At 43.0% G+C, this 24,945-nt stretch overlaps 1 protein-coding gene across 1 annotated transcript in view; it reads right to left on the bottom strand.

The window, feature by feature from the left end:
* agmo (alkylglycerol monooxygenase) overlaps positions 1-24,945 on the bottom strand; it is a 280,222-nt gene that overhangs the window by 227,596 nt on the left and 27,681 nt on the right. Inside the window, exon 2 of the mRNA XM_055661881.1 lies at positions 17,372-17,502. Coding sequence (XP_055517856.1) covers positions 17,372-17,502 — 131 coding nt within the window. The remainder of the gene's footprint in view (positions 1-17,371; positions 17,503-24,945) is intronic.

The following is a 24,945-nucleotide window of genomic DNA, read 5'->3' as shown; positions in this document are numbered from 1 at the left end:
ATTGGATTAACAGCTCTTGACGGCACTGGGCCAGTACTCACTGGAGTTTGAAAGGATGAGAGGGTACCTCATTGAAACTTACCAAATAATAAAAGGCCTGGATAAAGCAGTTGTGGAGAGGATGTTTACACCAGTAGAAGAGTCTAGGACCAGAACCAGAGTTTCACAATAAAAGGATATACCTTTAGGACAAAGAGGAGAAATTTCTTGTCAGAGGGCAGTGAAACTAAGGAATTCATTGCCACAGAAGGCTGAGAAGACCAAGTCAATGGATATTTTTAAGGCAGAGATTGATAGATATTTGATTAATACAGGTGTCAGGGGTTATGGGGAGAAGGCAGAAGAATGGGTTTGTGAGGGAGAGATAGATAAATCAGCCATGATTGAATGGTGGAGTAGACTTGATGGGTTAATTCTGCTCCTGTAACTTATGAATTTGAGGATGCAAACAGGCAAAAGAATACCACAGATTCACATTTCACAACACTGACCATTGCAAATCAAATTCCGCATGTACACCTTTAATTTCAATATCATTTTCATCCACGCTATATCTTTGCCAAGCTTTCATATGAGTGGACATCAAAGGTACAAGGCCAAAAGGGTAGAAAGATAGATCCCGAGACAAAACATCTCCTCTCTATTCCCTCTACAGATGTTGCTGGATCTGCCTAGTTACTCCTGTGCTTTGCGTTTTACTCAATATTCCATCCTCTGCTGTTCCTTGTGTTGTTATAATTTCAATCAGGAGTTAACGAACCATATGCTACCAAACTGCAACTGGCACCAGGCGAACATCAGCCATGCCAAAATATAATCAAGGGTCAAGGCCAATTATCCAATGAGGCTGATGTCGCAGTCACAAGCATATTTGTTTGCATTGTCTCCCCCAAGGTAATGTTGAGTTTATCAACAATTTTCACATTATGGAACTGTGCAAATGGGTCCAATTTTAGGCTCCGTGTCTTTGCCAGCTGATTTAAATCCAATTCAAGTTGGGCATTGTTAGCCTATTTTCCACTGGAATCACACCAAGAACATGAAGCTACGATTGGCACAGATTCCCTAACTCTCATCAGATATGCAAGGATGTGCAATGCAGATGGAAAATAAAGTTATGCCGATGCAGTAGCAGGAGTCTTGATGAAGTGATTTATGAATTTTGACAAAGTGACACAGGACTACATTATGTGCAAACTCTGCTCTGCCACCCCAAAGAGAGAGGAGTTACATAAAGAGAGAGAAAAAATAAGATGTTTAGTGCACCACTCCAAATCGATGCTGTGCCCTGCTGACCAATATCTATCTCATCAATGTTCCTGTCAAATGCCTTGTATAAACTCAGAATAAAATCAGGTTAGGTAAATTTTGCTTGCACAGAAACAATAATCGCCCACCTGAGGAAGGAAAAAAGACTAAACAAAAGAAATATCAAGAATATCTTGTGCAGTGATTTTGCCTGGAAAAAAAAAGTGCTGCTTATTTTATTTGTCATTAAGCAGTGTATCACATGAATGTTTATTCAAGCAAATTTCTGTACAGAACCCTGACAACAATCACTGAAAATGAGCCTCAGCAAATTGGTTTAACCCACCGTGTGTGTACCCCTGGTTGACCCTATGCAATTATATGAAATATTTAGTAGAAGGTCAAAACAAAGAAGTGGGATGTTCAATGTAACATCTTAATCACAGGTACTGATTTGTGAATTGAGTAATCCACAGAAAGCAAATGTAGCAGACCACATGACTGTATTCAAGAGATCACTGGACACATTCCAGGAGAAAGGATTGAGAGAGGGAGGTGCGAGGAAGCAAGACTAATTTGCTGAAAAGAAGCAGGTTTGGTTGTTTTATTTGTGTACTGAATAACAGTTTTGGTTCTATATACATCACTTGGCTAAGTAGATATTGCTTCAGGACATAATCAAAGCTAATGTTTAGGTTACATCAACACAACTGATAAATTTGACATTAAACAAAGATTCCCTGTGTCCATTTAGACAAATGAAAAGTTCCATGGCATTATACAGAAGAGAAGTAAATCCTTCTGCTGTCTTTGGCAATGTTGCTTGGCAACATCTATTTTTTTAAATACCATACTATTTTTCAGGATCTGTTTGGCATTGGCAAGGTTAGCATTTAATGTCCATTCCCAACTGCTCTTGAAATTGATATTTTGCTTGGACATTTTAGGAAGGAATTTATAAATCAACTACATTTTGAGTCCAAAGCAAGTCAAGGTAATAATGCAGATTTCACCCTGCCAGATATTTGTGAACCAGGTGGGATTTTATGATGATCCTGAATTTTTAGTCAAGAATATCTAATTGCCATATGTACCAAAATGGAACAATGAAATTCTTACTTGCGGCAGCACTACAAGTTTAGAAATGGAGTACAGGTGCACAACCTTTTATCCAAAGATCCAAATAACGAAAACCTCCGAATAGCGACATTTTTTCGGTCCTTGAAGAAAGTTCCTTGAAAACGTTCACCGAGGGCGGCCCGCAGAGGTGACAGCAGAACCTCCGGTCGGTCCTCGAAGAAAGGGGAACTAAATCTCCATTCATAAAAGAGAAGGTGAGGGTATATTGCGCGGGGGGGTTAATAATTGACAATATGCTGCTACCTGCCAGCTGAGTTAAAAAGTTCCCACGATAGACTCACGATACACAGTGTATCGTGAGTCTTGCGTGGGAACTTTTTAATTCAGCGTGCAGGCAGCAGTAGATTGTCGCTACCTTCAGTTTTACCCCACCTACACCCCTCTGCTTCCCGGCCATGTGTGTGACCCCTTCCCTCCCCTCTCCAGCTCCCCGCTCATTGCACTGGCGCGGGGGCTTTGTACTGTCTTCAAGTCGGCGATGGCTGCAGGTCAGTGCAGTCACCGGAGACGTCAGGACCAATTGGACGTCGACCACCAGGCCCACCGCAAGCACGGAGATCCCAGAGACCCACAGCCAACAGCAGCCCAGCCCCGCTCCAACTACAGAGGAACCTGGGTTGCGGATGACGGGGCGCAGCTCGGGACGTCGTAGGGGCCCATCGGGGAGCGGGTTCCTGTTGGTCCTGACGTCTCCGGCCACCTGCTATCCTCCGGGAACTGTACCGCCCTTGCAGGAGAGTGGGGTTGTTTGCAGTTGCAGAGGGAGGGGGCAAGGGCGGTACAGTTCCCAGTCTCAGCTCCAGTCCAGGGGGGTGGCCGGAGACGTCAGGACCAACGGGACAGCGACCCCCAGGCCCACTGCAAGCACGGAGATCCCAGAGACCCACAGCCAGCAGCAACTCCAGCCCAGCCCCGCTCCAACTCCAGAGGAACACGTAGGGGCAGAAGCTGATGGTGTGCAAGGTACGTCTTGTTCTTGGGGTGGCGCAGCTCGGGCTGTGGGAAAACTGCCACTTGTCGCCGTAGCGGCCCATCGGGGAGCGGATTCCTCTGGAGTTGGAGGGGGAGGGGGGTATTGTGCTGTTTGATCGCCCCCTGCTATCCCAGGGACAGGGAGACACAGCGGCTTTTTAGACTGGTGGGCAATCACTTCCAAAGTTCAGCCCACACAGTCAGTACACCTCTCCTACACTGCATTTCATACAAACATTTATTCTGCAAGAAAAAACGACATTCAAGACTCAAACTCGCGACCGAGTAACTGCCTGGATCAAGGCGCAAACTCGCGACCTTGCGGATGTGAGCCAAACACTCTACCACTGAGCCAGCCATTAAAATCTCCGCTAAAAAATTTCCATTCCGAAGACCGACAAATTCTGAATTACGAAAAGTGTCTGGTCCCAAGGCTTTCGGATAAAAGGTTGTGCACCTGTACTCAATAGATAATATAAGGTAGGTGAATAGGGTTGAAATGTAGATCAGTCATGATTGAATGGCAGAATAGAATTGAGGACATCAAAAATATTGTCACAGGTATTATATCTAAACTGTTTCCAAATTACTGAAACATGGTACAAAGCTTTTGCATTTTTCAGCTTGAAATTGTGCAATCTGGTGCATTCTGTAGCGAGTCTTTTAACTTACATGAATGCAAGAATTGGATTAGCGATTAATAAGGTTAGGCTAAATTACATTCTCAATTACATTCCACAGTAGAACCAGACTCATCCTGTTTCAATGTCTCCAGCTTTGGACAAGGCGCTGCTGTGCTCTGAGCAACCTGGTCATGGGTGTTGGAGAGCCGGGCGGAGGGAGGGATGGAAGCAGAAGCAGTGGCGGTGGCAGATGCGGATGGAGCCGGGACTGGCAAGTGTTTGCCAGGCTGGCGAGTCGCTCACTGCAGCTCCGGCCATGGAGCAGCCTCAGTGCAAGAGTCCTGGGCCGTCGGAGGAGTCGGAAGCGTTTCACCGCTGCCGTGAAAGTTCAAATAAGGTTAGGGTAAATTACATTCCTAATAACATTCCACAGTAGAGCCAGGCTCTGATCAACAGGTGCAGCACATGAATGACCTTAGTATATTCATGTATGGAAATCAGATTATAATTCATGCTGTTATGCATATATATAGAGAAACAAAAACATAGAAACAAGACAAGAGGAGTCAGACTTCCATCACTGTTCTGCACAAATAAATCAATCAACCGTACCCTTTGACTATAGAAACAAGACGAAAATAATGCCACATATTCAACCGTATATGGTTCAATGAAATTAAGATATATATGTAAAACATATATATGGAAACAGGCCCATCAAGTCCAGATTGACCAGCAATCTACCATACACCAGTTGTATCCTACACACCAGAGACAATTTACAGAAGCCAATTAACCTACAAACCTGCACTTCTTTCGGATGTGGGAGACACTGGAATATCCAGAGAAAACCATGTGGTCATAAGCAGAATGTACAAATACTGTACAGACAGCACCCATAGTCAGGATCAAATCTGGGTCTGTGGTGCTGCAAGGCAGCAACTCTACCACTGCGCCACTGTGCCACCCCATTAAATTATTTTTTCTGTAATATATTTATAATGGTGTGAAGTCAATAAAGATGAATACAGGATTCTGATTTCTGCCCTTAGTTGGATAACACACATCTCCAGTCATTGTGTTTTATGGCTGGTTTTCAATCTCTTCAGTCTGAAGGTCTTGACCCGAAACATCACCTATTCTTTCTCTCCAGAGATGCTGCCTGGCCTGCTGAGTTATTCCAGCTTTTAGTGTCTATCTTCAGTTTAAACCACCATCTGCAGTTCCTTCCTACACGCTTTGTTAAGCGAAACAGGTCCTATTCTCATAATATTATTCACCTCAACTAAGTATGTTCTTCAGCTCCGTTGCTGTAGAGAATACAATCCCACTTATCAAATCTTTCTCCAAAGTGAAAAAAAAATTCCAGCCCTGCCACACATGTTCATAAATCACCCCTGGATCCTCTCCAAAGCAATTGGGCTCTTTCTACAATGTGTCATAGTCTTACAGCATGGAAACAGGCCCTTCATCCCAATTTGTTTATGCAGATCAAGATGCCCCATCTAAACTAGTCCCACTTATCCGCATTTGGCCCATGTCCCTTTAAACCTCGTGTGTGCCAGTGTGTGTGTGTAAGGGTGTGCGTTAGGTTGTGTGTGAGAGTGTGTGTCAGTGAAGCGGCGACAACACCCGGAGTGAGCAGAGACTTGGCGATGTCCGGGGAGCATTTCCCTCTCTTCCCCCCTCCCCAGGAATGTGTGCCGGCCCAGGTGCTCTATGTCCAGCTGGGTTCCAGGGGAGGTGAGGGACAATGACCCGTGGGTCGAGCACCGGAGTGGATATATAGCCCGAGATTCATCCACGCGGCTCCGGAGACGGCACCAACACCCACACTCACAAAGTCCGCTCCTGGCTCCGGGACAGGGTTAAAACTCCATGTGGTGTGGACAGAGCAGTCGCCGGACACAGAGAGAGCCGCCGGAGGTAGGGGTGGGAGGTGAGAGCGGAGCCTCGGGGGGGGGGGGGGGCTTGGGACCACCGCCGTGTCTCACATATCACACCATCTGTACGGGAATGTGAATGCGGTTGAGGCAGCATCTATAGAGCGGTAGACATAAACGCTGGAGAGATGCTTGAGTATGAAGAAGGGTCAAAGTCAGACATAGATGCTGCCTCACCCGCTGAGTTTCTCCAGCATTTTTGACTACATTGCCATTTTAAATAGTGTATGATGGGCTTAAGCCAATTGTTCGTTCTTTACAGGGAACCCGCCGACAGAAAACTATTCTCATTGGTGAGTGTGGAGGAGTGTGCCTTTATTTTATTTATATATATATATATATTTTAAATTTGAGCATGAGAACTTCTGTCATCAGCGTGAGAGCGTGAGAATTTCGTCAAATGCGTCATTCTCACGCTCAATGCGTGAGAGTTGGCAGCCCTGTAATCTTTGCAAGTCAGTGGCTGAGGGAACAGATGTGCAAGGATCGGCCTCACATCAGCAGGATGTGGGAGTGGACAATGAACAGAGTTTCCCATCGCTATTTGTAAGACCCACTAAAAATGCACAAACACGGAATGCCCGACTCAAACAAAATTAAATATGACACATCTCACAGTCTGTTAACCTCAGTTAGAACAGCAAAATTATGAATAATACCAAATGTTCAATCTATTTTATATTATTTCAGAGCAATACATAGGGAAATACTAAGTCACGGGCTGCAGATGGGTTTTCATGGAGAAAGGGAAGCAAGAAAACTCATCAAGAAATTCAAATTAAAATGTAAAAAAGTAGAATATCAGATTTAATGCTTTCAAATATAGACACAAAGGGCTGCAATGCTGGTTTACAAAAATAATACAAAGTGCTGGAGTAACTCAGTGGGCCAGGCAGTATCTCTGGAGGACATCGATGTCAACCCGAAACATCACCTATTCATCTAAACATCTCCAATGATGCTGCCTGATCGGATGAGTTACTCCAAAAGTAACTCCAACTTAATTAAAAAATAAATAACCACCTATCTTTCAAATTTATGTTTTCTGCCTTCTTAGCATGTCGCTTCTCATTGCACTGATGATCCACCGGGAGAAGCACACACCTCCCACCACTCATGTCTGGAGGCAGTTGTATCCTGTGCCATTTTATCTGATCCATTAGGTATTGCTGATCTAGACATTTTGTGTCTAATCAGGACTACAATCTACCTGAATCTCTTCCTGGTCTAACAGATAATTAACCAATTCATGTATTATCTTTTTGGCTCTGCAATTCATTCATCCCACTTGCTTTACTTCTCATTTGCACTGTCATGTACTGAGCAGTTTTAACTTGCAGATTTCAGAGCAGTGGTATTAAATCTAAGCTGCAAACACATGTGAAAGCTCTCTGTTAGTGCACACAATAGTTAAATCTGAGTACTTCAACCAGGATTTTCATTTCAGCACCACGCCTAAAGACACGGATTAATTACCCGTTCATCTGAACGGAAAAAACAGCTTTGATACAGGAACCGCATGTCGTTGCTTCATAGGAACAACACTTAGTTCATCATGCAATTGACTCATTATTAGAATAGCAGATGCGAACCCTGTGAAAGCCACTTTTAATGTAAAGGAGATACAAAGGACAACCTACAGATAAACACACACCTAAAGCTGCATGTATAAAGTATTTATTGAATCATCCAATTTTCAAAATATGGGGATCAACCAACTTTGATAATTACTAAGGGATTTTAAATATATAATTTTGCTTTCTGTTGCTCTTGTTGGCCATGGCTAGGGTTGTAATTTCCAAATGCAAAATACTACAGATGCTGGATATCTGATTTTTTTTTTAAATGTTGGAAATGCAGAACATATCAGCTGCGAATTGAAAAACAAATGATTTTGTTAGAACTGAGAAAAAGTTACAAATGGATGGAGCAAAAAGGATTGTCTGCAGTAGACAGAAGAGCAGTGATCACAATGTGTCTCTTTTTGTGGAGGAGACATATTGTGATTACTGAATGAATCAGATGAGCATTACATCAGATGAAGTAGTAGTAATCAAGGCTTCATCTGGAAGAAGAGTTTGGTTCAAAGAGAAATGGCAAATGGGGAATTGGCACAACTCTTGAGAAATATATTCTGCACCTGTAACTTCCCGCATGCTCTACCTATCGTACTTGAGTTTGGACTGATTATGTATGTATGGTATATCTGATTTGTTTCGATAGTATGCAAAACAAAGCATTCACTGTAGTTTGGTTTATGTGTCAACAATAAACTTAAACCTAAACATCGGAAGTTGTGGTGAGGGATGAGTGGGTTCAGACAAGATCGAAGATTGAACCAGAAGCTCTCAGGAGGAACATTTCCTTTGGAATGCTGAATGAAGCAAGTAGGATAAGATGCTCCTGGTAGTAGAGGATGTTGAGGAGAAAGGAACAGCAGATGCTGGTCTATACCGAAGATAGACACAAAATGCTGAAGTAACTTAGGGGGTCAGGCAGCATCTCTGGTGAAAAATAATAGGTGACATTTCAGGTGAAGTCAAAAGAAGGGTTTCCACCTGAAACATCACCTATTCCATTTCTCCAGAGATGCTGCCTGACCCGCTGACTTACTCCAGCATTATTTGTCAATCATGATGTTGACATAGGTAAATATGAGTAGCTGATTCACTGAATGTGTTGGATGGTGGGGACAATAAGAAGCACCCTGTGTTTCATAGAACAGGTTGGCACAGGAAAAGGTCCATCAGCCCATGGTGTCCGTGATGCCAAACTAAACTAAATCCTTCCGCCTACAGGTCATCCAAATCCTTCCATTCCCTGCATATCGATGTACCTATCTAAAAGCCTCTTAAACATCACCATCATATTTGTTTCCACCACCACTCCTGGCAGCTTATTCCAGGTATTTACCATGTTCTGCTTAGAAAATAACTTGCCTGGCAGATCTCTAAATTTTCATCCTCTGATTTTATAGCCTCCGACACTCCAGAGAAAATAATCCAGGTTTACCCAGATTCACCTTATGGATAATATCCTCTTATCCTGGCAGCATCCTGGTAAACCTCTTCTGTCTCCTCTCCAGTCTTCACATCCTTCTTGTAATGGGATAGTCCTAAAAAGCTGCAACATGAATTTCTGGCTCTAACTGTATATTCAATGTCCCGGCAGATTAAGGCAAGCATACAATATGCTTTCTTTACCACTCAGTCTACTTGTGCTGCTATTTTCAGGGAGCTATGGACTTGAGCCCCACGATCTCTCTACATTGATGCTATTGAAATTTCTGCTATTAATTGTACACTTGTTGTAAAATGTGAGAACAAAATTGTGGGAAATAGAACAGCTACCGTTGAATGCTCTGTGCAGCCATCGTGCAATGGAAAGTATGTTTGAAGGGAAGGTGAAACATAAAAGTACTAACGTATTTGCAATATTGTTGAAATGTTTCAATGAGGCTATAAATATCTGCCAGTCACTTTGGTCCAAGAGAGAATTTAGGAGAAGCTTAATAGCTGGATTGTGGAACATACAACCACTAGGTGTGGTTGAGGCCACAGCCTTAGATAAGGAAAGATAGATAAACACAAGTGAGAGAAAGATATGAATGGGCATATTGATGGCATTTGGTGTCGGAGAAACACAGACACTTCATGGGTCTGTTGAGCTGAATAGTCTATACATTCTGCAATGCTGCATAATAATCAATCCAATTGTATTTTTATTGAAGAGGCAGAGAGAATTCTCCTGATGTCTTGCCAAATAATTTTCCTTCACCCAGAAACAACAGCCAAAACACGAGAAATATTAAAACTGAAAGTATTTATGAGAAACAAGACTTTTTTTATTATGACAGACATAAAGAGATTTACATTTGCCAGAAAGTACAAAACACCTCATAAATATAAGTAATTTATTAATAAATTCTAGGGGGAATTGAATAGCAAATTATTTACCAACATAAGGAACACAGTACCAGAAGTAGTAAAAGAGGCAAGTGACACTGATACATGTTGTGTGAAGCTACATAATCACAAGGAAGGAAGGAGTAGAGGCATATGATGATAATGCAAGGCAGAATAGTGTGGGTGGAATCCTCTAGTTATCATAATTAACAGCCAAGACCCCATGGACCAAAGAGACTGCTAAAGTTCTGTACACTCAGTGTAACTCAATAAACTTGATTTAAAACAGACCAGTTGATCACGCAACTCGAGTTCAGCAATTAAAATTAATTTAATATCAACATTGAAGTCACAACATAAAGCAAAGGACAATTGAAGACTGAACAAATATAGGGAAAAATAGAAAACATTATTCAGGAAATTCGGAAAATCATCTTCAATTTCTAACAATCATCTAGGATTGGTCCATATGAATCTCTAACAAACTTTAAATGTCTTTTAGATTTAAGATGAGAGGGCAAAGTTTAAAGGAGATGTGAAGAGCAAGACTTTTGCACAGAGAGCAGTGGGTGCCGAACCGTGGTGTCATGGTGGAGACAAATATAATAGAGGCATTTAAGAGGCTTTTAGATAGGCATGTGGATATGCAGGGAATGGAGAGGCATGGGTCACGTGAAAGCAGAGTGGATTTGTTTAATTTGGAATCATGTTCGTCGTTGGGTATTTGGTATTTTGTGCCTGGCTCACCATTCAACAAGATGGAGGCTGACCTTTAACCCCATGAAGTAAAACTGTAATTCTGGCACACACTATATATTGCTGGTGTTGGAGAAGCAGAATCTCCAGTCTATCAGATGTTATTATTATTATTATTATAATAATAATACACCAATGGAATTTTCATTCGTATTTTTCAGATGTTACACTGTAAATTAACACATTTTCTAGTGAACCTGAGAAGTTTACAAGAAGTGTAGGAAACAAAGTCCCAGTATGTTTCAAAAGAAGCAGAACCAGGTGAGTTGTGAGGGACCATGGAAAACAGAAAAGAGTAAGTTACAATAGAGAGAAGGAAACAGAATCGAGTTAGTTTTAAATGAACTCAGGAACCTTGACCCCTGTGGTGGAAAGAGAGTGCAAGAACCAAACTCCTGGTGAGACAGATGCCAAACCATCAGGATTTCCAAATAGTGGGATAATGGATTAGTGGAATTTCTCTTTATTATGTTATGCTCTGATCACCGTCTTAAACATATTCAAAGACTGGACCTCTACAACCCTCCTGGATTCTAGATGAATCAATAAATGAGGTATTTTCACTCTGGTAATCCTTGCTACTTAAGTACATCCAAATACTCCAGTACTGGTCAACCCTCGAGTAAATGGTGCCAAGTTGTCACAGGCTTTGTTATCAAAAGGAGACTTTCACAAGATAAACACTTTCTAAAGTGCTTGTCTTGCTACACAACATCAGCCAAGAGGATCTCCATGAAGACAGTTGGAATTATCATTCATGTGTCTGATGTAGTAAATAGCATTTCCTGCCAGCAATGTTTTTCTACCCCACATCCAATGCATTTCATTATATGAAACAAAACTCCACAGGAACTTCCCAGTGACTTAATCTGTATGTCCAAGTGAATGTTTGCACAACTTGATCAAGATGTACACGTGCAGAATGATGAATAAAGGTGTGTCAAAGTTAAATATCAGCTAATGTGGAGTGAATACATTCTGTCCACATTCCACGCTTCTAGATACCAATTTGCCAGTTTCTGATCAGTTACTTATTTGCAGACATCATTTTTGTGTTAGTTATCTCTGTTCAGCATGAAAACAGGCCTGTTGACCCACTGAGTCCACATCAACCATTAACTATGGAGATAAAGAAAATCCAGACAAATGAGAAACTGTGTCATTGTGTGAAATTAGAGAATTTAGTATCCATACCATTGGGTTGGAGACTATCCATGCAGAATATGAAGAAATTGCTGTTCTTTCAATTTGTTTATGGATCCTTGACGATATCTCCCATCCTGTCCCTTGCAAGAACTCCATTCCTTACTTGATGTTTCTCCATCTCTGCCACAATTACTCTCATAATTAGGCTATCCCCTCTCTGATGTCTGAGATCTCCACTTCCCTCAGAGAGCATCGCCCCCACCCTCCAAGACATCAGTGGAGGGAGCCCTCACCCATTTCCACAGTTTTGCTCACAACTCCCTTCACCCAGACAGAACGGGCATAGGGTACCTCATCCTCAACTTTCACCCCACCAGTTTCAGCATCCATCACATCATTCTCCAATATTTCCACCACCTTCAACATGATCCCACCACCGGTCACATCTTCCCATACCCACCCCTTTCCTCTTTCTGCAGAGACCTTTCTCTCCACAACTACTTGTTTCGTCCCCAACTAACCATCCCCCTCCCCAGGCATGTTTCGCTAGAATCCCAGGAGATGCAACACCTGTCCCTACATTTCCCTCACCTCTCAGGTGAGACGGAGCTTGACTTGCATCTCTTCCAACCTCGTCTATTGCATTCAGTTCTCCCAATGTGACCTCCTCTACATTGACGAGACCAAACGTAGACTACACAACCATTTCAATGAACACGCACACTGACTGCCAGGGCCTGCTGGAGCACCCATTTGCTAACCATTCCCATTCACCTTCCCATTTCCATATCTACCTTTCTGTCCTTGTTCTCAACCCTCGCACATGTTAAAAAGCACTCTGCAACCCTTAAGACTGAAGATCTTTATGAAATTTATGGTGAGTGTGCAGTTGCTGCAAGTTCACATCTGGTGAGTGAGTAAGCATACCTTGGCAAGAAGTTACAAATAGCTGAATCCTGAGCCTAGATGGACTGCATTCATTAACAGTAAACATTGCTGAACCCAGATCAGAAACTATGTAGAATAAATAAGTTTAATTGGTGCTCAGGCGTGAACAAGAAAAGAAAAACAAATGAAATGCCAGCATGTCATCACATAATTTGTTCATAAATAAATGCCCAAATTCTATTCCATCTATTCCTTGCTTACCGTGTGAGTGTTTTCGGAAATTTAAACTTGCTTGCACAGCAGTGTGATTTTTCCCTCGGGTCCTGTTCTCTTTTCCTTCCTGTTGTACTTGCTTCTGGTAAAATAGGCTTTTTACCCTCTGTTCATCTCACATAAAATTTGTTCAGAGAAACTTCAGCTGACAGATCTTACTTAAAACAAACTGGAAAGTGTAGCTGTAGCTCTTTACATGAGAAAACTATTTTCAGATTGCGTACTGACAAAGCACTAGAGGATATTTTCTTATGAGTTCACAATCCCTTCGCACCACGACAGTCAGTCTTTTCTGCACACTATTGCACTTTGACCAATTCCATCCCAACTCCTATCATACCCAACAAAAGATTGCTGTGAGTTGTTTGAGGTCTGTCTTCAGAATGCTGCAGGCACCATCACTCAGATCAATATGCTTGACATTTCCAAGTCTTCAGAGAGTCTCTGGATGCGTTGGAGGTGGCATTGTGCAGTTAATTGAGCTTGGCCACATGCCCACACATCTTTTGACAATTATGGCACTTTGTTGATGTTGGAGTCACATTATTGACATAATTACTTTGACACAGTCACACTATCAAATACAGTATTTCATCAAGTTCGCCGCTGATTTGATATGTCAGTATTTAACTGGATTGCTGGCAAAGCTCCCTGGGACAAATGTAGACCCAAGTAATCCACAGGCTGTGTCAGTAATGCATCAGCACAGTACTGCTCTGTATTCCTGGGGCACTATCATATGACTCCTGGATCAATGATCAGAGGTACAACAATCCATAGTGTCTCCATCAACCTATAGATTCAGCAGCGTTGTCTCAGGGCCTGAGTGACTAGTCTTTTGTTTTCTTGTATTGATATATAGCCCCGAGGATTAGACTTCTCTGAATATTAAGGTTCAGGCCAGTAATTTCCACCAAAATGGGATAGAAGTATTTAAACTGTCTGGAAAGTAATCACAACCAAAGTAGGTTCCACTCAACAAATAAAAAGACCCACAATTATATTAAAACAATTGGGAGTAATAGGGCAACTCATCTGAAACCAGAACTAATTGAATGAGGCCAACTTTCATTTTACTCAACGCTCACTGTGCTGCTGGTGACTTAAGCACAAGTGTGTAAGTAGTCCAAGAATGGTGGAATTGTAGAATACAAAGTCTGGAGAAATTCAATTGGTCACCAGCATCTCTGGAGAGCGTGGATAGGCTTTCTATGAGGACTATGGGGCCTATCCATGTTCACCGGAGATGCTCTTTGACCCACTGATTTACTTTGGCACTTTGTGTTCCACACAAGATTCCAACATGTGCAGTTCCTTAGTGTCCCTCAAGGATGGAGGATATTCACCAATGGGTATCTCTGCTGTCCAATATTGCATTCTGATTCTCACAAGTTGCATTGAATAGAACATGATTCTCTTCACTCATTCCATGCAAGCAACTTAAGCTTCAATATTCAACTTGCAAATTTAATTCTGATAAACGTCAGATGTGCATGAGTCAAGAAAAATTGGATACAAAATAAATGAGTGACAGAGACTTAAGTGGTATGTACAAGTCCAAGGATCTCTGAAAGTGTTGACTCAGATAGATAAAGTAGCGGTGATACTTGCTTTCTTTGGCCATGGTATGGAAAGCAGAGAGGTTTTGGTACAACTTTACCAAACATTGGTTAGATCACAGCTACAGTATTGTATGTAGTTTTGCTGCCAGATATTTGGAAAGGTGTGTTTGCACCAGGGGATTCACCAGGATGTTCAGGAAAGAACTGCAGTTGTTGGTTTAAATCGAAGATAGACACTACAAGCTGGAGTAAGTCGGCGGGGCAGGCAGCATCTCTGGAGAGAAGGAATGGGTGATGTTTCAGGTCGAGACTCTTCTTCAGACTGATGTCAGGGGAGCAGGTGGTACAGAGATAAAATGTAGTCAGACAGTAAGACTGGTCAGAGAACTGGGAAGGGGGAGGGGATGGAGAAAGAGGGGAAACAAGGGCTACATGAAGTTGGAAAAGTCCATATTCATACTGCTGAAGTGTAAGCTGCCCGAGCGAAATATGAGGTGCTGTTCCTCCAATTTACGTGGCTTTTCCTCCAATTGTGAGGCCCAGCACAAATTGGAGGAACAGCATCTCATATTTTGCTTGGGTAGCTGACATCCCAGTTATATGAACATTGACCTCTACCTTCAAGTAGCTCTCGCTTTCCCTCTCCCTCCATTCCCTCCCCTTCCCAGTTCTCTGACCAGTCTTACTGTCTCTGACTACATTTTATCTCTGTACCGCCCATGCCTCTGACATCTATCTGAAGAAGGGTCTCGACCCGAAAAAGTCACCCATTCCTTGTCTCCAGAGATGCTGCCTGTCCTGCGGATTTATCAGGATGTTGCAAGGGGTACACTTTCATTTATGAGGAGAAGGTCAGCGGGGTTTGTTTCCCATCTCTGGAGAGAAGGAATGGGTGATGATGAGGATAAATAGTGGAATTCTTTTTGCTGAAACAAGGGTGCATAGGTTTAGGATAAAAAGTTAGAGAGGGTATATGAGAAAGTCAGAGAACTTTTTATCTGGGAGGGGTTGGAGAAAGAGGGAAAACAGACTGTGCTGGAAGTTGGAAAACAGATACATTTAAGAAATATCTAGATGAGCACTTGCTAGATATAAAAAGCAATGCACCATTTGGTTGACGTTTAGCCTGCACATGCTAGGGCAAAAGTCCAAATTCTATGCTTTAAACTTGTATGACTGCAAGTGTATTGTCAAGTCCCTGTGTCACAGGCATTGACCTTTACCTTAACCAGTACGCTCTTGCTCACCCTCTCCCTCCATCCCCTCAACGTCATTCACAATGAAAGTGCCAGTTTTTTGTTGTGACTTTTTTTTTTTTGTACCGCCCATTAGAAGTGAAGACAGTACAAAACAGTACAGTGGAACCTAATTTTAGGTTCCAACTATGTAATACCGTAATCCTGCGGATGTATCAGGATGTTTTAATGTATGGAAGGAAGTAAGCATGAGGAGAAAAAGGTTAAACAATAGAAAGAGGAAAAAGGGGAGCCCAAGGCTGGAAACAGATGAAGAAAAACGTAGTGGAATGTGTATATGCTGAAAAAAAAAAAATAGGTTTAGGGCTAAGAGAAATAGAGAGGGGATATAAAAAGAATTTTTTTTTCTGTATTCGGAGATGTGATCTATCCACGTCATGAACTGAAATCAGAATCTTTACGGTAAAACAGATACATTTAAAAAATCGATCTAGAGGAGCACTTGCTCCTTAAGAAAGCAATGTACATATTTGGTATTAGTCGGAGTCTGCGTTGCTAGGGCTAAAGTCCAATATTCCTAATCCCTTTTTAACAGTTGTGTGGTTGTACTTTTCCAAAATGTATTGTCAATTTCTGTGTCACAGGCATGGAGATCTTTATTTAAATAGGTATCTCTCTCACTATTATCTAAATATATCCATTCCGTTTTTCACAATCTTGAAAGTGTCTTTTTGATCAGTGCTCTGTTTACTGGGTGCAAATGTAATTTTACTCTGAACAGTGATCCGTGGCTCCAGTGTATAACTTCTTCCAACTGCAATGTAGCAACCAATAAGGATTACAACAAAAGTGTCTGACAACCTGACCTCGAGTACCAAGAATGTCCAGAAATGAAGAGGTGTACAAACAAACCCAGACATTCCCCAGGTCCATCACAGGTACCCACCTCCCCACCGTCTAAAGGATCGACAAGAGATGCTGCCTCAAGACCCACAGCTGCCTGGCCAAGCTCTCACTTCCTTCCCACCATTGGGACAAGGGTACAAGAGCCTGAAAACCATGACCATCACAATCAAGAATAGTTTCTTCCCAGCATCCGTCAGGGTCTTGAACACTCCACAACATGAACCTCAGCAATTATGACTTCTATGGACCGTGTCTTTGACTGAACTACAGGCTTCTTTTTTTTTTGCAATGGCATTACTGTTTAATTTATAGGACATTGATTATTGTACATTATTTGTGTATATTGCATTTACAGGCCTGTTAAGGTGTTGTAAGTAAGAATTTATTTGATTCATTGTCAGTACATATGGCAATTAAACACTCTTGATTCTCTTGACTTATGGCAAAATCATAAAATCATTTTGACATTTCCGCAAAGATTCATGTCTTTTAGTGCCAAAGCCTCAATGCCATTAGATGAAAAATATGACACTTCTTTATGTCAAACCATTGGAACTTCACCAGAAGAAGCATTACAATGCTTCAAGATCTGCATCTACTTTCCACAGAAAAGCTCAAGAGAATATTGAGTATGTGTATATCAAGAGTAAATAAATGGATATTGACTGCTGCACTATCATCTATAATGAAAGTCACCCTGTTAGTTTAATCTATCCTTAATTGACCAACAACATGAAATGCACAATCTTTCCCGTTATTCTAAATTCATACCAGAAGTAAAACAGTCATATGGCGATGATTTACAGTACTTACTGTGGGAGTCTGGAGACAATCCCTGCACTGATGGATGTTAGTGCATCATTCATTCGAAATACAATCTGACCCTTCCGGAGCCAGTTAATGACAAGCTCTATGATCATCAGTCCAACAAAATAGGGAGTTGCCTGTGAAGTATAATCCCATTTTTTAATTAATTCACCTTTGATGTGGCAATATTGTTACATTTTTTGCCAAACATAAAAAGCATTAGGGTATGAGAACATCTCAGGTACTCAAAAAACTACAGCATTTTGATCTTTTGAGATAAGTGACTATAAAGATTATTTAACAGAAACTAGACCAAGTGGGACCCGTTGGGTCCCGTCCCCAACACAATAATCCACCACTCAGCTGTTCCCCCAAAGGAGACCACTGTTAAAAATAATGCATATAATTAATAACTGTAATTAATTTGTGCAAACTGAGAATCACAATGACAAGCCAAATCATCAAGTGCAGGACCCAATAAGACATTGAAGACATTAAAGAGTAACCACAAGACACATCCAAAGTTTTAATTTTAATAGAGAAAGAAAAGAAAAATGGTTTCAGAGATCAGATAGTCTTAAACAGAACAAAGATACGCCCCAGGTTATGATTTACACAAATATGGCTTGACACAAAAAGTAACAATTTACATAATGTTGCAGTCTGCTATTTGTGACTATAGCTTCATCATCAACACTATAACCCCATCCAAACTCAACTCCAAACTCAGAGACCTAGGAATCAGCAGCCCCACCCAGCCACTGGATCCTTGACTTTCTGACCCACAGAGGACAATCTGTGAGGATGGGTGAACACACTTCTTCCACGTTACACTCAACACATAACTCTCAACAAACAACACCGCTGTGGTGGGCCGAACCATGAACAATGACAAGATGGAGCAGAAGAAGGAGGTACAGAATTTAGTGACATGGTGTCAAGCGAGAAATGTTTGAGAGTGTCAAGTTCCTTCATGCTAATTTTACCAACGATCTGTTGTAGATCAACCATGTTGATGCGACAGTTAAGAAAGCGCAAAAAAGCCTCTACTTCCAGAGGAGACTGAGGAAATTCAGTATTTCTCTAGTGACTCGTACAAACTTCTACAGATGCACCATGGGAAGCATTCTGTCGAATTACATCACAGCTTAGTTTGGGAACAGCTCTGCTCAAGACGACAAGAAATTGCAGAGAGTTGTAGATGTAACTAATTTCATCACACCTTTGACTCCATCTACACTTCACACTGTCATGGAAAAGCAACCAATATAATCAGAGGCTTGTCCGACCCAGTCATTCCTTCTTCTCATTTTTCCACTTCTAAGTTCGGAAATTTGAAACTTTGCACCTCCAGACTCAAGAACGGCTTATTCCCTCTGTATTCAGGCTTCTGAACATTCCATCTATAAGCTAGGGTACTATCTCGTTCACCTCTACCCCATTGTGGGCATTGGACTTTCTCGACGGAACTGATGTACTTCAATGCTGAGATCAATATTCTGCACTCTTCACCTTCACTCTATCTATTGTACTGGCATTTGACTTCATTGTATTTAGGTATGGTATCTCGGTACACGTGATAATAATAAACGGTGATTGGAGGAAATGGCATTTCCTCCTGACAAAGGCTGCAGTGCAACAGAGCAGGGACGGAAATCCCGGGGGGGGGGGGGGGGGGGGGGGGGGGGGCAGGGGGGACCCGTTCTGAGAGGTGGGGGACGATCCCCCCCAGTTTTTGTAATCTGGATTTTAAAACCCGGTGATATTTCCGCTTTCCGCGAGACAGTGGGGGTGGGACTGCTGATCGAGGGCGCCGATTGGATGTGAGAGAGGTCGGTCAGCAGGCAATGGGGGCGGGACATGATGATAGTGCGGTCATTGGAGGAAGGAGGAGTGGGGGGGGAGGGCCAGAGACGTCAGGAGTCAGATGGGAGCTGTGCCCCCAGGCCCACAGCCAGAGCAGAGAAGCAGCGCTAAACCCAGCTCAACTCTGCCTGCCCCGCCAGGTGAACCTACAGCCCTGCCTGGGCTTGCAGGAAATATGGCCCAGGTTTACGGCCAGCGTGGAGAAGTAGCGCTGGTATCCCGTCAGTCCAGGCAGGGCTGTAGGTTAACCCGGCGAGACAGGCAGAGTTGAGTTGCATTTAACACTGGATTGAGCCTCCGAAGCCTCGCGAGTGTGTGTGTGTGAGTGTGTGCATGCGTGCGCGGCCGCCAAGAAATTGTGGGTCCCCGTCCCCCGGTCCCCTCCATATTTTGATAGCGATTTCCATGCCTGAACATGAGAGACCCAGGATTACACCACCCGAGGCCTGGGGAGAATTCGGTGTTTGATGAAAAGCCAGATTTTACTTCGGAGTCACGTGAGTGACTACGTGAAGAACCCCGCCAGGACGCATGCGTGTTATATCGCTACACGCATTGCAACGAGTCACAGCAGGGGGAACGATGTTCCCCTAGCGGCAAAATTTGAAAGTCGGGAACAGCAGGTAGGAGACTCTGCGTTCCTTCCACTTACCTTTTAGGTGGAGACATGGACCGGATCCATGAAGGCTGCAGGGAAAGCTGGCGGGGGAGAACCGCGGAGTTGCGGGCAGCCGGCAGCAGCAGCCAAAGGCACGCTAATCTCCCGTAATGGGAACAGCTGTGCCCGACTTCGCTCCCGACTTCGCTCCCGCGCCGGCTCCGGCCGGTCGGGAGAGGTAAGCATACACAGAGTCATTGGCTCCAAGGAGTCCGACTGAATAGCCGCGAGCGGCCAGTGCCCGAGCGCATGGGAGCCGGTTGGAGCGGCTGGGAGCGGGGATCTAAGCAGCCGCGAGCGACAAGTGCCCGTGTGCATGGGGGTCGGTTGGAGCGGCTGCAGCAGAAACTAAGCAGCCGCGAGCGGCCAGTGCCCGAGAGCACGGGAGCCGGTTGGGTGACGGAGAGCATCGGGGCCAGCTGGAGCGGCTGTTGGAGCAGGTAAGTGGCAGCTCCATGAGATGGAGACTAGTCACAGAGGGGAAGCTAGTAAGTCCTACAGCAGTACCTCTTGTAGGGCTGCACAGTGTTCTCCCTCATCAGAGGGGAGTATAGGGGGTCAATTTTCGGCTGCACTTGAACAGGGGAGCAGAACATACCCCTAGTACACATAGGGTGCAGAAAACCTATTGGAAGACACTTACCATCAGGGAACTGCAAAACCTGAATGTTCCCAGTATCAACCTAAACATGGTAGGGCAGGGAATTGAAATGAAAGAAAGTTCTAGTCCTAACAGCGGGACAGGATCGGTCGCACTATACACAAAATACATGACACTAGATCACCAGGATGCACTGGCCTTATATGCTAACCTGGAACCTCCCAACCTCCAATATTAAAATTTGGAGGCATCTTATCTTAACAGGGAAAGAACTTCACATAGAGGGAACTGGGGCACATTAAGGAACGTCTTAAAATCTACTTCCTGGGAAATGCGCTAACCCTCATCACAGACACCGGCACCTCAATGACCACGGAGGATGCCGAGATAGTAACAAACCTACTTATAGTAACCATGGAGGAAGGTGGGTTTGACTCCTTACGAGGTTGGTGGGAGATAACAGATCTATCTGTATGCATAGAATTATTTCTATCGTCACTTAAATTTCAGATGTATAGGGGAATACCTTAGAATTATTCATTACATTATCCTCCAGTTCAGCATGTACCGAACTGAATGTTCATGCTTACAGGGATAGAAACAAACTTAAGCACATACTGAACTACAGTGCCCATATAAATAGGAGTTATGGAGGACATCCAACACGAATCACAGGAATTTGTGTCTTAAATATCCTTATCATAATATAGAGGTGGTTGCCACTTCATCTTAGTTTTGACTAATTTGAATACTTCGTACATTATATTCATTACAGATGGGAACCTTTGGTGCAACAAAGGTATTGATCCTAGGGTACTACATGGCAAGCATCGTATTAAAATATGCTTGCTATGTAGTACTCATTGGAGGTGCCCACAGATGTATTTAACACAACAGATCGTCTGCGGTTCACCGTTAACACAGTTCACATGGCAGTGACTTTGCCGTAAGGAAGGGTACAGCCTTAATGGATGCTTGCAGGGAACAAAACCATCCACCAGACTGGTAGTAGAATATTGGCATTAGGGGCTGTGTGCCAGCCACATGATATCGTGACCTTTACATAATCAAATTACTGAGCGCAAACACGCGTCACTCAATAATTTATGGGGGGGTCATTCTGACAGACTAATGAAGCAACCAACAGAGGCCACTATGGTACAAAAATGGTGGAACATACATTAGGCTTGTTCCTAACCAAACATTAACAGTTACCCGTCTATGGAACCACATACTGATGGGCCTTGGATTGGGATGCTACTAATCCCATCTCCAGCTGTGCGGGAGATGGAATGCACAGGAGGCATCACTACTAACGTTGGGCATATATACCTGGGGAAGTGAGTGTAGCCATGGCTTTAAGTCATATTGTTTTGGGTTATATCACCAGTACGTTAGACTACAAATTGACAACACCACCGAGGTAGCATATGTCAACCATATGGGTAGAAACATATCGACACCATGTGACTAGCTGGCCAACACTATTTGTGAATTGAATTAATTAAATTGAATCCTTTATTGTCATTCAGACCTTTCGGTCTGAACGAAATGTTGTTGCCTGCAGCCATACATGTAATATAACAACACACAATAAACACAAAATGGGCATCCACCACAGTGAGTTCACCAAACACCTCCTCACTGTGATGGAGGCTAAAGTCTTAGAGTTACTGTCTCTATTAATCTGGATTAATAGCGTATCCAGATAGAGATTTGGATACCAGCTACCAACTACCAGGGAAACTGAATTTAGTGGCAGACATCATGTCACGCTAGTCTAAAAACACTGTATGGATGTTGGATAAAATATGTATTGCTGGAACAGCACGGTATGGAACACCAGATAACGACCTATTCACATCCATGCTCTTACCAGTTATCAAATTATGTTCTTGGGAGCCAGAACCTGGGGCAGTGGTTCAGATGTATCTTCGCTGATTGGGGGATCATTTATGCATCCCTCCCTTTGCCTCATCAGTCGGGTATTTAGGAAGAAACAATAGACTCCACGTCTCGAATTTTGATAATACCTGATTGCCCTACGCAACCATGGGTGATATCAACATGGGTCAGAACCATACATCACCATCCATCATAGACCTAACTTACTGGTTCTTCCCGCGCTAGGGGAGTTACCCATGTCACTATTATATATGAAACTATTTATTTTAGAGTTGAAAGCACCTCTTCTACACCTGGGACTGACGGACCGAATGCGGAATTATTTCAGCGGGTCACAGACAGTCCACCCAAACATCAGTACTTGGTATCATCTAGTAATGGGAAGTACTGCCACATCCCACAGTATAATCATCACCCACAGATCTATGAACATCCCGTCTGTTCTGGAATTCCTGCCAAGCCTCCATTACGATGAGAGGCTCAGTCATAGTGCCATCTACTACACCAGAAGTGCTCTGTCAACATACCAGTCGAAGGTACAGAACCGCATTCTGTTGGGACACACCCTGGTAAACAAACTCATGAGGGGCATTTTAAATTTAATCCTCAAGAACCAGGTACTCCCAAATATGGGATGTGAGCATTGTACTGACCATGTTAAGAAACTGGTCTCCAGCTACAGCTCTGTCCCTACGGAAACTGACTATAAAAACAGTCATGCTGATGGTCCTGATCATGGCACAAAGGGTCCAGTCACTACAGAAAATAAAGTTGGACACATGATTAATTCATCTGGAATTTAATTTCCACATCAATGTAATAGTCATAAGGAACAGACAGGGGTCAGCAGGCCTAAAAAACATAATTCAGGGCCTACCCTACAGATGGTCATCTCTGTATTATAACACACTTACTATCATACCTGAAGTATACTAAGATCATCAGAGGGAAGAAATGTCACTTTAATCAGCTACTAACAGCCACTCAAACAGTGACAGTCCAGACCATCTCTAGATGGCTAAAACAAGTCCTAAATAGGCTGGAGTGGACACTAGCATTTCAAATCTCACTCCACCAGGGCTACAGCTACATTGGCAGCTATGAAGTTGGAAGTACCAATGGACTAATCCTCAAGACAGCAGGATGGTCAACAGAGGAAACTTTCCAACGACTTTATAACAAACCAGTCATTGAACCTGGAACATTTGCAGAAACAACTTTAAGTTCTGTATATAATTTACCCCAGAAATAGGGCCAATAATTGGTGTTAATATTTTTATCGTTGGGTTTCAATATTGTATTGATGTCTAATGATGTTAACTTTACTCTCCCCAAAAATCAAGGCAGATGTGATGCATGGACTCGTTCCACGGCATGAAATCACAGAGCTTTAAAATCTTCAGTAGTCACTCATGTGACTCCGAAGTAAAATAGTAAGATTAAACGAGAACTTACCAGTTTGAAGTTTGATCTTTATTTTATGAGGAGTAACGTTGAGGGAATACGTGCCCTCCGCTCCCACCCTTGATCATATACTCAACTGGTATCTCTTCTCTAATCTTACTATGTTTAGTCATTACTGTTATCTGTGATTTCACACCGCTGCTTTGAAGAATGACACGCATGCATCCTGGCGGGGTTCTTCACGTATTCCCTCAACGTTACTCCTCATAAAATAAAGATCAAACTTCAAACTGGTAAGCAAAATGACAATAATGACAATAAACCCAATGTGACTTGATTCCTGAATGTTCAACAAGGTTATCTCTTCATATACAGCCACAGAGAGGATGGAAGGAGGGTGAGTGGAGGTCGCTGGGAGCATTTCCCAATCAGATTTAGTGAGCTGTACTCTTTGTGAACTTTCTCACAATGGGGTTGGAGTGGGGGGGAGCGGGGAGGGGTTCGGGGCATGGTGATGCTCAGTGGAGCCTTAAGTTAATATTTAAACTAAAATACTGAAGAAAACGCACAACGAGAGACAAGGTTCTGCCTCTAAAATGTTTTGGGTGCTCCAGGAAAGGGACTTCACATTTATGTACTACGATGCCTGGTCCCAAGTGAGGGGTGTCTGAGCACCACCACAGTTCTCGGCTTCAAGGGCCAGTGATCGACCCAAACCACATCCCCCCTTCCACCGAATCTAGACTAGATGGCCAATATTACAATCTCAGACAGGTCAGAATCATGCCAAATCACGTCAGCTTGCTGGACATTTTGTGCTGTAGACACATGCCCAGCAGAAACCAGGATATACCTGTCCAAACACACTTCAGCCGGCCAATAGAAAAATGGGTTCACTCCAACAGCTTGGACCAGATTCAACTTCAGGTTTCAGAGGCGAAAGACAGCACAATAATCTACTATGTCTTTGCAGGTCTCCAAGGAACATGGGCTATAAACTGTATAGTAGTAAACATTGGTGAAGTTGAATTGAACATGTTGGCTTTAGGCTTTTTTATACACGTGCTTTTGATGAGTGCAGTTCGCAGTTACAGTAAGTTGTAACAGATTTTGCATATTTCACCTTAGTTTCTATGGCAAGTTTTA

This window comes from Leucoraja erinacea, chromosome 2 (genome assembly GCF_028641065.1).
Source record: "Leucoraja erinacea ecotype New England chromosome 2, Leri_hhj_1, whole genome shotgun sequence".
NCBI classification, from domain to species: domain Eukaryota; kingdom Metazoa; phylum Chordata; class Chondrichthyes; order Rajiformes; family Rajidae; genus Leucoraja; species Leucoraja erinaceus.
Note: the sequence above shows the minus strand (reverse complement) of the source record. Positions and strands in the feature narration are given on the sequence as shown.